Genomic DNA, 18,234 nt, shown 5'->3' on the forward strand with positions numbered 1-18,234 from the left:
TCTGCCTGGACATCCAGGCATTTACATGCATCCTCTGAAATCTAGGTGGAGGTTCCCAAACCTCAGTTCTTGACTTCTGCACACCTGCAGGCTCAATACCATGTGGCAGCTGCCAAGGCTTTGGGCTTTCACCCTCTGAAGTCATGGCCTGAGCTGTACCTTGGCCCCTTTTAGCCATGGCTGAAGCAGCTAGGACACAGAGCACCAAGTTCCTATGCTGCACAGAACAGGGGGGCCCTGAATCTGGCCCATGATACCAATTTTTCCTCCTAGGCCTCCAGGCCTGTGATGGGAGGGGATGCTGTGAAGGTCTCCCACATGCCCTGGAGACATTTTCCCATTCTCTTGGTGATTAACAATTGGCTCCTGATTACTTACGCAAATTTCTGCAGCAGGCTTGAATTTCTCCCCGGAAAATTAGTTTTTCTTTTCTATTGCATTGTCAGGCTGCAAATTTTCCAAACCTTTATGCTCTGTCACCTCTTGAACACTTTACTCCCTAGAAATTTCTTCCTCCAGATACCCTAAATCATCTCTCTCAAGTTCAAAGTTCCACAGATCTCTAGGGCAGGGGCAAAATGCCTCCTGTCTCTTTGCTAAAGCATAACAAGAGTCACCTTTGCTTAAATTCTCAGCAAGTTCCTTATCTCCATCTGAGACCACCTCAGCCTGGACCTTATTGTCCATATCACTATCAGTATTTTGGTCAAAGCCATTCAATAAGTCTCTAGGAAGTTCCAAACTTTTCCACATTTTTCTTTCTTCTACTGGGCCCTCCAAACTGTTCCCAACCTCTGCCTTTCACCCAGTTCCAAAGTCGTGTCCACATTTTCAGGTATCCTTATAGAAGGACCCTACTCTACTAGTACTAATATACTGTATTAGTCCATTTTCACAATGCTGTGAAGACATACAAGAGACTGGGTAATTCATAAAGGAAAGAGATTTAATTGACTTACAGTTCAGCAGGGCTGGGGAGGCCTCAGGAAACTACAATCATGGTGGAAGGGGAAACAAACAAGTCCTTCTTCACATGGCAGCAGCAAGGAGAAGTGCAGAGCGAAGGGGGTTGGGGGTAGCACCTTCTAAATCCATCAGATCTTGTGAGACTTATTCACTATCGTGAGAACAGCATGGGAAAAGCCCACACCCATGATTCAATTACCTCCCACAGGGTCCCTCCCATGACATGTGGGGATTACAGAATTCAAGATGAGATTTGGGTAGAGACACAGTCAAACCATATCGCATGGATATCAGCAAAAGATATCACTGGGATCCATAAAGATGGAAGAAAATCTCACAAAATAAGCCTGACCTGAAATTTCTGGCATGATTGTGTGCCACATGAAAGCTAAGGCTGGTGGTCAATTGAAGGATGTACTGTTACACAATGTTTCTGAAGTATTACTGGTGGGTTATTCAAGCTGTTAATTCTTAGTAACTTATTTGAAAGTGCAATGGTAGATCCTAAGACTTGGTGAGAGAACAGATTGTAAAAGAAAGGGAAAGATGGGAGGTTTACTTTTCTGTTTCTTTTACCACACGGCTGTTGCAGTCTAGAGCAAAGATAACAGAGTTCAATGTGTCAGTGAAAGAAGCAGTTATCTTAATCAGAGGCATGCAAACAATCTTCCTGCTGATAGCCACAGTCCTCCCTTGCTGTTTCAGATCTATCAGTGGATGAGAGAGATCAGTGAGAAGTACAAGGAAGTGGTGACACAGCATTTCCTAGGAGTGACCTATGAGACCCACCCCATGTATTATTTGAAGGTGAGTGAGAAGGCTGAGAATTACCTTACCGGGAGAATTATCCAATCTGAGGATATGTGTTTACTATTCAGAGACTCTAATCAGAAGTGTGGAAAAGAGGCTATGCAGAATCACTTCGCTTTTTCCACCCCAAACTGGGCTCTTAAAGTTCAAAACTCGTAGATGTTCTTGCCTTAATCATCTGGGTGAAATCAAGTTCAGGAGTGAAGAGAATTTGGGAGAATTGAGTGGGACCATGGGGTAGGGCTGAAAACCAGCAGGGCCCAGAAGTGGACAATGTCCACTCATGCTTCAACCAGAGCCCGTTCACTTCTCATCTGTATTTTAAGTTGTTATTTTGTTTATATTTTTAAATTTTAAAACGTTCTTTTAAAAAAAGAAACATGTTTGAAAACCACAATAACCTTCATTTTTAGCTTCTTCCTTTTATGGTTAAGGGAACAAAGATCCAGAGAAGTGAGGTGACTTGTGAAAGGCCACATAGCCAGATGTCAGTATAGCCAGGGGTATAACCAGGTCTCCAGCATCTCCTACCCCTTTTGCATGCAACATGACCAAAAGTATTTGGGACCAAAAAGCCATTTTTCCACAGGGCCAGGACCCTTGGGCTCCTGGTTCTAGACCAGTGATTTTTCAATTCGGGCTGCAAATTAAAATCACCTGGGAGCTGCCAATAATCCTTATGCCTAGACTCCACCTAAGTTGGTTATAGATTTTGACCCAGTTGTTTCAGGATGGGACCGGGTGTACTTCGAACACTCTCTAGGTGATTCTAATGTGTAGCCAGAGTTGACAATCTCTGCACCAAACCAGTGGTTTTCAAAGGGCAGCACTTAAATCATCATCATCATCAGCAGCAGCAGCAGCAGCATCACCACCACCACCACCACCTGAGGGCTTGTTACAAATGCACACTCTCAGGTCCCTGCAAAGGTTTACTAAATCAGAAACTCAGAGGTTGGAGCCCAACAATCTGTTTTAACAAGCCTTCCTCCAGGTGATTCTGATACACACTCAAGTTTCAGAACCACAGTGCATTTTTACACTTGATCATAGCCAAAAGGCTGAGAAGCGATACCACAGTGCATTTCTAACAAGTTCCTAGGTGATGCTGATACCACTGGTCCTGGACCACTGTTTAAGAACCACTACTAAAGTAGTACGACATTAAGAACCAGCGTTACTTAGTTCACTGCTCTCTTACTACTTAGTGTAGGTGTGTTAATTTACAAATCACAGCCCTAAATTTGAGAGTTAACTACAACTCTTAAAAATTATTGGCTCTGAAATAGAATTTACCCAGGGATTATGTGAGCAACTGGTTGATATATTAAGCATGGAGCACCTGCCTACCTGATTTTCCATAGGCCATCCAAGTCTATGCTAAAGCAGCCAAAAAGACATCTAAATATCCTCTGCCTGGGGCATATTATAAAGAATAGAACATGCACATAATAAAGAGTTGATAAAGATAAACACGTAGTTAGCATACATGTACTCATAAAAAGGCTAATTATAAGAGAATTATAAGAGGGTGCGGTGGCTCACGCCTGTAATCCCAGCACTTTGGGAGGCCGAGGTGGGTGGATCACGAGGTCAGGAGATCAAGACCATCCTAGCTAACATGGTAAAACCTCATCTCTACTAAAAATACAAAAATTAGCTGGGCGTGGTAGCACGTGCCTGTAGTCCCAGCTACTTGGGAGGCTGAGGCAGGAGAATCGCTTGAACCTGGGAGGTGGAGGTCACAGTGAGCCGAGATCATGCCACAGCACAATAGCCTGGGTGACAGAGCGAGACTCTGTCTCAAAAAAAAAAAAAAAAATTAAGGTAAGAGGTGGATTAGGAATTGTCCTGACAATTTGGAAAATAGATGACGCTAAAAGGAGAAAATTCCTTGAATATGATAGATCCAGTCATGTATTTATTTAATTTTGTAAGTTTCTCATAGAGAGGAAGGGAGCCTTCATCACCCCAGCTCCCAGTGGTTTTCAACAAATAGCCATGGTCTAGGCTATTTACAAATCCAAAACAGACATGACTGTTCTAAGCATGGGAGTGTTAACAGCCTCTTCACCAAAGAGAATCCACAGTTAGCAGATTAATTCCCACCCACCCACCCCTCTGAAAGAGGGGAATCTTCCTTAGAGTGAGGCTGCACTGATGTACGAGAATAGCAAATGGGGAGAAGGAAAGAAGATTGGGCTGGCAGGGAGTCAGGGAGTCTCTCAGGGGAAGGGGAATTTGTGTAATTGAATCCATTTGAAATTTCAAGAATTTTGAGTGGAGATTGGGATTCATTTTAAAGACCTATGATTCTTGAATATTACCTCTTGTGCACTTCACCACTCTAAGTGAACTCTAAGTGCAAAGGTTTTATAAAGTTTATCCATATTTAGCCTCTTAGCTTGTGGATTAGAGGTTATACTTTTATCTATAGTTAGGGAATAATTTAAGGTATAGGCAAGATCATTTTTGGGGTGGGTACCATGGGGAGTCAGTGCATGGTCCTGAGAACAACCATCAGGGTAACTGGCAGGAGAACAAGAGTAGCAGAGGAAAGAATCATATTGATGGCTGTCTCATTAGCATCCTTGCCTCCCTCTTGAAACAACAGAGTGGATTTTAAAAAGGGACCTCTAGGGGAATTAAAAATCTCATAACTTTGCACAGTGGCTTACAATAATCAGCAATTGTTTGGTAATGGGGCATGGATGTCTTCTCCAGATCAGCCAATCATCTGGTAATCCCAAAAAGATCATTTGGATGGACTGTGGAATTCACGCCAGAGAATGGATTGCTCCTGCTTTTTGCCAATGGTTTGTCAAAGAAGTAAGTATCTTTAGCTTCCTCATACTGGTAAATCACCCCCATAAAATACCTGTCACTTCTTGGCTACTTACAAACCATGCTTCTTTCACATGTTAGTGATGCAACTCTTTACTGTGCTAATCCTTCACCTCAAGTGAAATAAAATTAATGAGTAACTTCACTGAAAACAATATTCTGATCTATTTCCAGTGCATCCAAAATAATTTTTATTGGAGAGTAAACATATCTAAATATAGAAGAACAAATGTCTGTGGAGTCAGAGATGAGTTTGAATCCTGTCTGTGCCTCTTTCTAATAGTATTTGGCAAATTTTCTAGGTTTTGTTTTTGTTTTTGTTTTTGTTTTGTTTTTTTGAGATGGAGTTTTGCTCTTGTTGCCCAGGATGGAGTTTAATGGGCTATCTCAGCTCAGTGCAACCTCTGCCTTCTGGGTTCAAGCGATTCTCCTGCCTTAGCCTCTTGAGTAGCTGGTATTACAGGCATGCACCACTATGCCCAGCTAATTTTGTATTTTTAGTAGACATGGGGTTTCTCCATGTTGGTCAGGCTGGTCTGGAACCCCTGATCTCAGGCGATCCACCCGCCCTGGCCTCCCAAAGTGCTGGGATTACAGGTGTGAGCCACCATGCCTGGCCAATTTTCTAGTTTTTCATCTGTAAAAAGAGTATGAAATAACTGCTTCATGGGTCTGTAGTGTGGATTAAGAGATTAGCATACAGAAAATACCCAGCATAGTGAATTTTTGTGTATTACTTATAATCCTCCCTTGAGGGAATAAGAAACCTTTAAAAGTAATACAGAATACTTTCTTGGTCAGTTTTCTCAGAAACCCAAACACAGAGAAACCCATCAAGAGTAGTTCTCAGAGTGTTGTCCCCAGATCAACAGTATCAATACCAACTGTAAACTTACTAGAAATGCAAAGTCTTGGGCTCCATTTCAAACCTAGTGAATTAGAAACATGCGGAGACAGGGATGGCGGGAGGTGAATGGGGTAAGGGAGAGCAGAGGCCAGCAATCTGTGTCTTAACAGGTCCCTCAGTGATTCTGATGTGTGATAAAATTTGGGAACAACTACCATAATAAGACAACGGAGGAGGGCTTGGGGGCTGGAGGGTGGAGGTTTGATGTGCAGTCACCTCTTATAATCAAGTTGAAATTGGTAGGAAATTAAGTGAGAAAAGATCTCTTCTCAAAATAATTCTGAACATTTCTTTCTTAAATTTCCAGATTCTACAAAACTATAAAGACAACTCAAGGATACGCAAGCTCCTTAGGAACCTGGACTTCTATGTCCTTCCAGTTCTTAACATAGATGGTTATATCTACACTTGGACAACTGTGAGTACACCATGTTTGGTCTTGGGATGCATTCATGAACTAAAGCTCAATTCAGGTTAATTTTTCAGCGTTAGCCATTCCAGCTCTAAAAATATTTTATACCTATGTAAAGAAAGGAACCCCATTTGGGATAAAAATCAGCTTAACATCTTTAATCAAACCATCTACACTAAGTTTAGGCCTGAGGAAGCCTAAGGCCTTTTTAGAGTTGAAGTCCATTACAGGTTTTTTCTTTGTTTCTTCCTCTTCTCTTCCATCTTCTTAATGTTTGTGGATTGCCTGCCACCCAATTAGGATTATATTGATAAAAATTCATGTACCAACTTGCATCCATGTCAAATCAGTTCTAGAAGCATAAAGGGAATGAATAATGTATCAACACAAAACCAGCCTACATTTCTCAATGCACTCATTCACACAGGGGGCAAACATCACATAAAGGGTTTTTATGCAGCAGACAACTGTCTCTTTAAAATGTCCCTGAAGTCTATCACTCCTCAAATAAGAGCCCCTATTTCTAGAGAGTATTCATTGCCTCCTCTTTTCCATTAGTCCCCTAAGGACTTCAGGGGCCCCTTTCTCTGGAATAGCCTTTCTGGCCTCGTGTGTGAATCGAGTCCTCCCTCTGTGCTTGTCTGATGACACTTGTCTTTATTTCCATCTCCATTCATCAGTCTTCAGCTTCCAGAAATGTGCAGAGACCATCTCTGACACACCTGGAACGGCCTTTTTCCATCTGTCAAGCTATTTCCCTTTCATCCCGTATCACTTGGACGTAAAAAATGACTCCAAAGCAAACGTTCCCTGAGTAAGCAGATCACGTCCACAGGCACTGCTAATCTGCTCATGAGGAAAAGGCCAAACTACTTCCTCCAATTTAATTGTTTACATGTATGTATACTTTTGGTTGTACAGATGTTCCTATTATTGGGGGCTGCTAGCCCATCTGTAAGACTAAAAATTACACACACAAGCTGCCTCATGTTAAAGGGAAGTTCTTCCAGATAATCCCAGGAAACATTTTTCATGTTCAAGGACCACCTATCATCACCAACACTGTGATTTATGAAACCTTAGAACAGCAACATCCCTATGTTCCTCTGCTACAGGATCGTCTTTGGAGGAAATCCCGTTCACCCCATAATAATGGCACATGTTTTGGGACGGATCTCAATCGAAATTTCAATGCATCTTGGTGCAGTAAGTACCTGCTTAGTAGATGAATTATGAACAAATATAAAGCTGAGAAGTAAGAAAAGAGATGAATTACTAAATGTATAATTTTTGAAAATAAACATCTAATATAGCTTTCTGGGCTTCCTAATGAGTTTTATTCCCTCTAACAGGATAATATCATCTAGATAGTAAGAGCTATCAGCATTCCAGTACAGGACTCTCTTCAAGTGAGGCTGGCTAAACAAGAACAAAGTAGACTTAGACCAGTGTGGATATATTTCAAATCCATCCCTTTGTTTTTAAATATATGAATTATCATAAAGAAAAGAAAAATCAGAGACTTATCCTTGCAGATTATTTCATAGCAGGGGGTGGGCAGTAAACAAACCAAACATTTTTCTCTCCTTATGGCATTTTCATGTTTCCAAATCTCAATATGCCCAGTGAATTGGAAGCAAATAAAGAAGGAGGAATGGCTGAGAACATTGCCATTAACCAGATGGGAAGGGTTAAAATTGAGACTTGGCAGCTGTGTGGTCTTGAAAAAATTGCTTCATCTCTCTGCTTTAGTTTTCTTTTATGTAAAATGTGGGTCACAGTAACCCTACCTTATCAGTAGGTTGTTGTGGGGATTAAATGGGATGCTACTTAGGAAGTGTTGGGTACAGTACCTGGCAGATAAGAGGTGCTCAGCTGATCATTCTTATTATTATTAATGAGGATTACAGACCACTTATGTCCTTGCTAAATAGCTCTAATGAGACTCAAGCTAGTAAGACATGAAGGAGAGATTTAAATCAAAAAGACAACGTCAGAACCTTACCCAGGAACCCAAGAACTGCTTTCCAGGCATTTGTTTCAGGGCCCACCACAGGTTTAAGTAAAAGTATACTAAAATGCCATTTCATTTTTGTAGCCCCTTTCCTGGGCCATGGAAGCATGGAGTTTGTTTCTAAATCCTAACGTTATCCCTTTCTGCCATTCTGAGTTCCTTCTAGAATGGTTATCCTTCAGTGACTATACAAGTTGACTAATCTAGCCAAGACTAACTCAACCAAGGGCAGGCGCTGATTCTACTCACAGATGCCCTGAGTATGGATGACTCCTTGCCATTGGTCATTTCCAAACTGAGATCATGCAGCCTTCTTTGTGGTTTCTTCCATATTCTAGGCATTGGCGCATCTAGAAACTGCCAAGATCAAACATTCTGTGGGACAGGGCCAGTGTCTGAACCAGAGACTAAAGCCGTTGCCAGCTTTGTAGAGAGCAAGAAGGACGATATTTTGTGCTTCCTGACCATGCACTCTTATGGGCAGTTAATTCTCACACCTTATGGCTACACCAAAAATAAATCAAGTAACCACCCAGAAATGGTGAGTCCACAGCACGAAGGCCTCCAGAAAAACCTCAGCAAGACCTCTGCCTTCCTTTTTCTGATTTCCATTTCCAAGATTTTGGCTCCAGTTGCCCTTTTGTTCTCTCTGCTTATCCCTATTTTCTTTTTCCTGCTTTTGCACCTTGCCAGACGCCTGCTGGGAAGGCTTTGGGTTAAATGCTGCTTTACCTACGTTAATTAACTACCTGTTTCATAAAGTGTCAAGTTGGGAGACATCTTAGGTATTCATCTATAATATAAATGAGATGATTATGTTAATAATCTGCAGGAATGCACTTTCATTTCTGTAAATTCTCTTGAAGCTCCGTTCAGCAATTACAGCTTTTGAACCATGCTTTCAAGAACTTGCCAGCTGTTAGTGGAATATGGCATATCTAAAATAACATGGCTAAATAATATCTGCTCTCTTCTCTGCTAAACACAATGCTCTATTTTCTTCTAAACTCTTCCTTCAGTATTTGCTTAGGATTATTTGTAAGGGGAAGTGCCAGCAAAATGCAAGCTGGAGCTTGCATTTGGGAAACTGTTTTTGGTCTTATCCGGGTCCTTCTCTGAAGCTGTGTTTACCCAAGCAATGTTGGGCAGAATTACTGAGAAGGACTGGGCTCTTTGCCCTTTTGTGAACCAGAGGACAACAGACACAAATCAAAGAGAGGGTAAATTTAGAATTGCAAATTGCAATATTTGTTTTCCTTTTATTTTTTTTTTACATTTTTAATTGTAGTAAAATAAACATAAAATTTACTATCTTAACCATTTTTAAAGTATACAGTTTGGTACTGTTAAGTATATTCACGTTGTTATGCAGCCAATCACCAGAACTTCTTCATCTTGCATAATTGAAACTATGCCCATTAAACAACTTTCCATTTCTTCCTATACGAGTCCCTGGCAACCATCACTCTACTGTCTGTTTCTATGAATCTGACTACTCTAGATACCTCATATAATAGAATCATGCAGTATTTGTCTTTTTATGACTGGCTTTCACTAAGCATATTATCCCAAGTTTCCCCATGTTGTAGGGTGTATCCTAATTTTCTTCCTTCGTAAAGCCAAATAACATTCCACTGTGTGTATACACTACATTTTGTTCATCCCATCCACTTATCTGCCAATGGACGCACTTGGGTTGCTTCCACCTTTTGGCTATTGTGAACAATGCTGCTCTGAATATGCGTGTGTGAATCTCTCTTAAGACTCTGCTTTCAATTTTTGTGGATTCATATCCAAAATGTAATTGCTGGATCACATGGCAACGCTATTTTTAATTTTGGGGGGAACCACCATACTGTTTTTTATAGAGGCTGCTCCATTTGATATTCCCACCAACAGTACCTAAGGGTTTCTCCACATTCTTGCCAACACTTGTTATTTTCTGTTTATCTTTTTATTTTTTAAAAAAACATGCTCCTCTTTACATGCAAATGCTGAGAAGGAGTGGGGCTAAGCTTGCCCTGTTCTTAATATCACAGAGGCCTGATGACCTCTTGGTTAGGTTACACCTCTTGCACATCTCCCTCTGGAGCACAACCCGGAAGACACAAGGCCTGAACACTAAAAGAAAAACTACTATAGACCTATGTTGGAGGGAGCCCTTCTCCCAACACTCAAAAATATCCAACAATACTCAAGTACCTTTCTTGCAATTATTCTTTCTTTTCTTGGTCCAGGAACACTTGTACTGCATGATCATTTTGTAACACGTGGAAATAACTAACATCTGCCTAGATCTTTACAATTTACAGAAGAGATTTATAGCTATTATCTCCTTTGACCCTCATGATAATATATTACATTCACTTTGGAGTATAGAAATTGAAACTCTGAGTTAACTTTATCTTCAGAACTCTATAAATAGAAAGTGGTGGGGCCCAGGCTGGAACTCATGTCTTTAGACTCCAGAGGACACATTCATCATCCCACTACCTCACACTGCCTCTCTCTGCTCAGAAAGGGTATGCAACTTCTAGGAGTCTATCAGCTAGATTCCCAGTCAACTATGCGCTATTTCCTTCTCATTTGTGAGAACTGGAAGTTCTATTTCTTCAATAAAGAAATATACAGAAGCAGATATTTCAGTCAAGAAGCCCAGAATGCTCCCTTTTTCCCAGTTTTGGGGATATTTGTTGTAGATTCCTACCTTCTGCTTAAAGGGGTCTGTGACAAACACAGATGAATCTCCAAAGACAGGTAATTAGAGATGTTTGATGGAAAGGGGTCTTCCACCAACAGAAAAAGGAGGCTAGTATATTCCAGTATGTTTTTTGGGTACTTCATTCTCTAATTGGTTCAGGAAAACAGATACTATGTGACCATTTTGCAAGTTTGTATTCAAAGGTTGGAGGGTCTCCTACTGCTGATTGACTGTCTGGTTAGAGCCCTGTGCTGTGGCCAGAGGCTAGAAGGAGCAAGACAGCAGGAGGGACCTGAGGCAATGGCACCACCACTGCTGGACAGTAACTCTAAGAAGGGAATAACTAGCAACTTCATAGCACTATATACAGAAAACAGTAAATCAAATTGAGAAAGATGGCTTCAATTCTGTGTCTCTTACAGTCTCAGGTGCTGAAGAGTTCACATAAACAGTCATCTCCAAGCCTTTTCAATAAAAAGACTGTGAATATTTTACTACCACATGCCTACCTTATTGAAGCTACTTAGCAGTGTTTTTAGGTTCTTGGGGGCAAGCTTTGATAGAGTGCACAAAGACACAGAATCAAGCCAACTGCTCCAAGGAGATTTCCATTTCTAGTACTATTTACAAGCAACAGAGACTAGTAATTAATCTTTATTATTTACAAAACCAAAAGTTTATAGAAATCATGGTAAATATTATACTACGTGATAGACAGCTTGGCAATCACTATGTAGGAGAAACATAACTATATATAGACTCTTTCTAAACTGCTCTGGAAATTAGAAGAGCTATAAGAATTTTAATGTTTTACATGCTTACATTCTTTCCATTTGAATTCTCTTCGGATCAGCCTCTGTACTCCATCCCAAGCTCTGTTGCCACCACCCCTACCAGACCAGGGCTTTATTCAACCATTCTGTGGGCCTGCCTCTGAATATATGCTTACAGGAAATTCTCTGGGCCCAGAGAAGGAGTTGTTAAGCAGGCCAGAGGTTTTTAGAAATGTATATTATGTACTATTGGCAAATGAGTTTTTATTATTTTTATTAGGAAGTACCTGTAGGCTGAGAAAAAAAGGGCAGCAAAGAAATTGGCTCTATCATAGCCTTGCAATGTAGTGTCAGGAGAGAGAAGTACAATCAGGAGTTCCACCTCCAGAGACAGAAGTTGGATTCAGAAGTCTAGGGGATTTCCATTTTATCTTCTCAGAAGGGCCCAAATAGCTAAGCTGAGGATCACAACTGAATGCCTCTCATATCTATCTCTTACTCCTCTCCGCTTCTCCATAGTAATTCCTCATGGAATTATTAAAATAGAACTCAGAAGTTCTTTTATCAACAAAGAAGGGTAAACTGGAAAGACTATTTCCTACTCCACAGCCAGGATTTGAGGAAAGGGAATGATGTCAGATAAAATAAATGATGGCTGGCAATGAGAAAAAAAAATTTGTTGTCAAAGGTGAGCTGCAGGAAAGAGAAAAAAAAGCAAGGAACCATTTGGTTGGCAAGTATAGTCTGGGTCTGATGCATATATCTCAAATGAAAGGTAAGGCCTCACATGGACCAGTTAGCATGGTGTTCCATTAAAACACACACACACACACACACACACACACACACACACACACACACCCCACATGGGAATTAAAAATAATTAAAAGCAATTCGTATCTCTGCTAGAGACTCTTAAAGAACTTCAGAAGGGAATGTGGTTGGTAAATCACAATGCTTTTCCCAGGCCCCTTCTCTCAACTTCATTACATACAGCAGCTACCCTGAATCCTGCCCACCCCTCACTCTCATTTCCTTACCAGAATTTCTCTCTCCAGCAGACCGTTCTTGGACCTCCTCCCAGTGTAAATGATTAAACCAGCTTTTTTAGCCTCTCCCTACCCATTATCTCAATTCTGGATAACACAAACCCAGGAACTGAGGCAGACTCAGAATCCCTTTTTAGGAAGTGAGGGAGAAGGTGAATGGCCAAAATGGCATTCTTAGTGAGTGGAGAGAGAGCAAGTGACTTGCAAGTATGTCTGACAGAGTGTTTTTTCTCTGATCTTAGTCATACACAGAAAGCCTCAAGTGCCTAAGAACACTGCCCACAACCGTCCAGTATGATCCCCCCAACATCCTTATTGCCTTTTTGCCAACAGAAATATTGTTCCTTTTGAATTTCGCTGGGCCAGTTTCCTCTCTAGACAAGCACTACTCTGCAACATCTCAGGATTCAGCTGGACAATACAGAGCTGGGAGAAAGAGAATCTAAAATGAGGCCTGTCCCTAGTCAGGTATCCAGGGAGCTGGTGCACCTGGAGTGCAGTCAGTCAGCCCTGAGGGGTAAAGCTATGGTGGATCACAGTACAGGCAGAGAGGGAGACTATCACGGGAAGCAGTGGGATATTCCATCTGACGGGTAGAACACACATGTCTAGGCTAGGGAATACCTAGAGGGTCTGTCAGCAAACCTAGAAGAGATGCATCAGAAGGTCAATGAGCCCAGCCAGTAGACTTGGGCCTCACTAACGTGACTCTGATCTCGGGAAAGGGGCTGCAGAGGTGAAGTGGTGGTAGGTGTGGGGACGGGTATGACTTCCAGCTCTGAAATGCTATGAGAGATAAACACTATAAGGAAAACAAAGAGGGGAGTCAGAGAGAGATATGAAGAAAGGGCTATGGGGGTTCAAAGTGTGAAGAAATAGCATCCAGTTGTAGGGATCAGGTAAGGCCTCTTGGAGAAGTTGGCATTTGAAAAAGTCCTTTGAGGCTGGGCAGAATTTCAATAGCAGAGATAAGAGGTAGGGATTCCATGTGGAGGAAACATCCTGAGGAAAGATAGAGGCTGAGGAATATGGGGCAAGGCTGAGGAATGGTAGGAAAACGAGTTTTTGACTATCATCTCGGGGGATGACAAAATGTGGTTTTGGGAAGGTGGGGTAGAGTCATATTGGAGAGGATCTCAAAAACTAGGCTGAGAAGTTTGTACTTAATTCAGTGAGCAACCAGGAGCTCTTGAAGACTTTTCCACAGGATCCTGATCATAGCTGTATGCTACAAAATTTCATCTGGAAGCCAGGTGGGAGAACTTGAAAGAAGGATTGGTGAGAGGAATGGAAATCTATTAAAAGATGCCACAGACAGCCAGGCACGGTGGCTCACGCCTGTAATCCCAGCACTTTGGGAGGCCGAGACTGGTGGATCATGAGGTCAGGAGTTCAAGACTAGCCTGGACAAGATGGTGAAACCCTATCTCTACTAAAAAACCACAAAAATTAGCTGGGTGCGGTGGCAGGCACTTGTAATCCCAGCTACTTGGGAGGCTGCAGGAGGAGAATCGCTTGAACCCGGGTGGCGGAGGTTGCGGTGAGCCAAGATTGTGCCACTGTACTCCAGCCTGGGCGACAGAATGAGACTCCATCTCAAAAAAAAAAAAAAAAAAAAAAAGATGCCACAGACCATTTCAGAGGTAGAGTCCGACATAGAATGATGACACTGGAAATGCAACTTGGCAACTGTTTTAGAGATGGAATATCAGAGATGCCTGCAGAATTCTACATGTGTGTTTGGTAGAGCATGCAAGCCCAGAAATATGAAAGTCAGAGCAGCCTTATTAGCGGGATAGATGGTGAAAATGGATTTGAGCGTGTTGAATCTGAGGTACCAGCAGGCTACCTAGATGTAGATGTCCAATGGGAAGTTGGAAAGGTGGCCTAAAACTCTGGAGATGAATCTGGACAAAACACCAAACGCTTGGATTGTTGGATTTATTTTAAACACCAGATATCTGTCTCTGCATTTCCCACCTACAGATTCAAGTTGGACAGAAGGCAGCAAATGCATTGAAAGCAAAGTATGGAACCAATTATAGAGTTGGATCGAGTGCAGATATTTTATGTAAGTATCTTTTTTTGCCTCTTCAATAGTATCTAAGGCACAAAAGAAGTCAGTGGACTTTGGGTGGCGAGATAGGCGGGAGAGGAACAGAAGAGTTCCTGGGATCAACAGGGAGTTGTACAAATCAAAATGACCAAGGATAAAAGGGAGTCTGTACAAATCCAGAATTATACTCTCTAGGGATAAGGTATGAACTAAAAGAAAAAGAATTAATGCGCTGGCTCAGACCAGAACTTCCCCTGGCTTCAGTTAAAAAGAGCTGGCAAGCTAGAAGGCACAGGAGGTAACAGGAAGGACATTGTCCACTGACCTTTGGTCAGTCAATTCAGTTCCCAGAGGACCCATCAAGCTAAGAAAGCCCTGGAGAAAAATACCTAAAGACAAGAATTTAGTTGAAAGGAGAGCGCGCTATTTCTCCCAACCCCAACCTCCACCTTCTCCACCCTCCATAAGCCCCCCTCTAAATACTTGTATAATATTTTTCTTGTAGGTCATTTTGTTTCTGTTCCTTTCTTTATATGACTCAGTTCACTCTTGCCAGGCAATATTAGGTTGCCAAGTCAGTGACTCAGCTGAGAAACTTTAGCCAAACCTCCCCATGTGCTAGACACAGTGTCAGGTATGATGGGGGACAGAGACACTAAATAAGATGTGGTTCCCGCCCTGCAGAGGCTTACAACCAAGGAGAAAGAGAAGACAGCTATTCCTGAGACCCTGATCTAAAACAGCTTCTTTATTTTACTAAGTGAACCTTTAGTTCCTGAAAAGGCTATAGGAATCTGTTCTTTCAAAGTGCGACTTCTACCTCTGCCTTCATGTTTTCACCTGTAGATGCCTCATCAGGGTCTTCAAGAGACTGGGCCCGAGACATTGGGATTCCCTTCTCATATACGTTTGAGCTGAGGGACAGTGGAACATACGGGTTTGTTCTGCCAGAAGCTCAGATCCAGCCCACTTGTGAGGAGACCATGGAGGCTGTGCTGTCGGTCCTGGATGATGTGTATGCAAAACATTGGGACTCGGACAGTGCTGGAAGGGTGACATCTGCCACTGTGCTGCTGGGTCTGCTGGTGTCCTGCATGTCTCTTCTCTAAGTGCATCCCGCCCAGGCCTGCTCAACCCCAGTGGCTTGGGTATGGCTGGAGGAACAGTGTGCTGTGGTTGTAGAGAAACCAAATCATTTAACTAAAAATACTTCCTATTTCAATAAGGAAAAATCATGTCTGCGTTTTAATATTTGTTTTTCTGTGAGTTGAGCTTTATTCCTTTATACGAGGAATTAGTTAGGTATTAGTTAGTACAATAATGCTACAAACCAAACCTCTCTAAAACCAAGTGGTGCAAATCTACAGGTCATGATGCAGTGATCTTGGTTGAGCTCGCTTAGGCATCCGTGGTCAGTTTCAGGGCAGCTGGTAGATCTCGGATGAACTCACTCTGGGGGTTGGCTACTGTAGGCTAATATAGGATAGCCTCAGCTGCAACGAGGAATGGGGTCTCTGCTCCCTGTATCTTCTCCTCCAGCACATTGGTACCACGCACTCATGGCCATGGTGAAGGAGCAAAAGCAGCAGGAGAGCAAGTCTCAATGTGCAGGCACTTTTCAAACCTCTGCTTGCATCCTATTTGCTAACATCCCATTTGCCAGAGGAAGTCACATGGCTGAGCTCTGCATCAAGGGGTGGAACAGAGCAGAAGGTGGTGAATGAAGAATTGGGGCCATCAGTGAAATGACTCTATCTGGTGTTTATATCGCACCCTTGACCTTCACTGGCTTAGCTTCAGAGTCGGTAGCTCAGCTACAATTCGAGGCAACTCAACTAGATGGCTATTATCCTATTCAGCTTTAAATGCAGAGAAACCTGTGAGTTCCAGTGGAACCCCACTGCTCTTGAAATCTAATTAAAAGTCACATGATGAGATTCTGATAGGGCCATTTGTGTTCTACTAATTTTTGTGATTTATGATCTTAACATTCACTAAGGAAAATGAAGTAGGAATAGGTCTTCTACCCTGGTGTCTGGGAATTTTTTCTCATCTGTATTCTTCAAAAATTTTGCTTATGCTTTTGAATCAGGTTCTTGCTTTCTTAATTTTGTGTTAGTGAGTTAGTAGCAGCATTCAGAGGATAAGTTATACAATCTCTCTTGATGACTGTTGTTGGTTTTATTTACTTATTTATTCATTAAAAAAATTTAAGGATCTACTAGGTGCATTTTGATAGGTTCTGGGATTACAATGGTGAATAAGATAGATGTGGTCCCTGTCTATTTTAAATTTATATTCCAATGGGTGAGATCAGGAGTAGCAGCCATAAATAATTGGAATGGACATGCTATTTCATACCAGGTGAATCCCAGCTCTAGGGGAATACAATAAGCAAGAACACAAATAAATAAACTAAATATTGCAGTTTGTGACACATACTATGAAAGAAATGAAAAGTCAATAGAGAGGAGAGGAAGGCCCATATTGTACGTGTACAGATATCTAGGCATTTAATTGTGCTATCTCATCTATTAAATTGTAAGTGCTGTTAAAGTAGCAGCCATGACTGTCATTTCCTATGTATCTCTATGTGACACCTTGAAATGGTGCTAAGCAGTTGTCAGGCTTCGAATAAATGTAGTTGTGACCAGCTGACAGGGCATCCGTGGGTGTTCAGTCACCCATTGCCAAATATCCTTGTTGGTCACAGTCACAATACACTTCTTGGTTGTAACCCTTTTATTGCCTTTCTTTGTAGTCTTTATTTCTTCATGTTTTGCTAGTGTGTGGCTGATAAGGGTCAGAAAGGAAAATGTCAGAGGCAATAGGGTTTAATGAATCAGAGAACAGCTATTTACATAAAAATGCCAACTCCACAATTGTGGCATTGTCAGGAGGAAATGGTTTGGTTTCATCAACGGTCAGCCTAGAAAGGAAGAAAACTAGTGTGACCACCCAATGCTATGTTCAAGAAGGAAGCAGGGGATCTGTGCTTACAGACACTGGTTATCAGTGTTCATCTAGCCTGGGTTTTAGTCTCCAAGGCTATTTTAAAAATAACTCGAACCTCTGAGTACTACGGGAGCTCTGATCTACAAAGTTTAATTTATGTCTAGAGATGGAGCTCATGGGCAAATAAAGTCAGAAGAGAATAGAGAGAAACTCAGTTAATCGATCAGCTTGCCTGAAACTTCCCACATGGATTTTTCCAGATTCCAGGATGCGATCATAGTTTCCTTGAGGGGACTTCACCTGTCTCTGGGGGAATAAGGTACTGGGAAACATGACACATTTTTTACTGCTTCTGGAAGTTTTTTATTTCCTGTGAAAGGATCCTAAGAACAGGGATAGAAAGATGGTGAATGACCACACTGATCTTTCTAAGAATGTTTTCAACTTCGTGGTGGAAAATGATATTTGTTTGGGAAAACTTCACAGCTGATGCTACTAATGCAATCTCGAGAGTATCCTGGTTGTAGTTTGGTTGGGTCTGGGATTTGATTTTATCATACTTTAAAGCTAAGAAGTTAGCTTGTTAATACTTCATGTGTGTTAGTAGAAGACTTGAAACTCCCAGTCAGAGTCAAAGGACACTATTTCCCAAAGCACATGAAGCAGCATGAGCATCAGCATATTTACAGGGATTCCTCCTTCTCCCAAGCTCCAAGAGGATGATGCAAAGAGCCCAGATGCCACGTG

General features: G+C 41.7%; 1 protein-coding gene across 1 annotated transcript in view; it reads left to right on the forward strand.

Moving 5' to 3' along the window:
• Positions 1–17,274, forward strand: part of CPO (carboxypeptidase O) — a 31,689-nt gene extending 14,415 nt beyond the window's left edge. The window contains exons 3-9 of the mRNA XM_015110798.3: positions 1,672–1,773; positions 4,501–4,605; positions 5,835–5,945; positions 7,055–7,145; positions 8,292–8,494; positions 14,463–14,547; positions 15,379–17,274. Of these exons, the coding sequence (XP_014966284.3) occupies positions 1,672–1,773; positions 4,501–4,605; positions 5,835–5,945; positions 7,055–7,145; positions 8,292–8,494; positions 14,463–14,547; positions 15,379–15,641 (960 nt within the window). The 3' untranslated portion in view covers positions 15,642–17,274. The remainder of the gene's footprint in view (positions 1–1,671; positions 1,774–4,500; positions 4,606–5,834; positions 5,946–7,054; positions 7,146–8,291; positions 8,495–14,462; positions 14,548–15,378) is intronic.
• The last annotated feature ends 960 nt before the right edge of the window (positions 17,275–18,234 follow it).

The sequence above is a fragment of the Macaca mulatta genome, chromosome 12 (genome assembly GCF_049350105.2).
Source record: "Macaca mulatta isolate MMU2019108-1 chromosome 12, T2T-MMU8v2.0, whole genome shotgun sequence".
In the NCBI taxonomy this organism is placed as follows: domain Eukaryota; kingdom Metazoa; phylum Chordata; class Mammalia; order Primates; family Cercopithecidae; genus Macaca; species Macaca mulatta.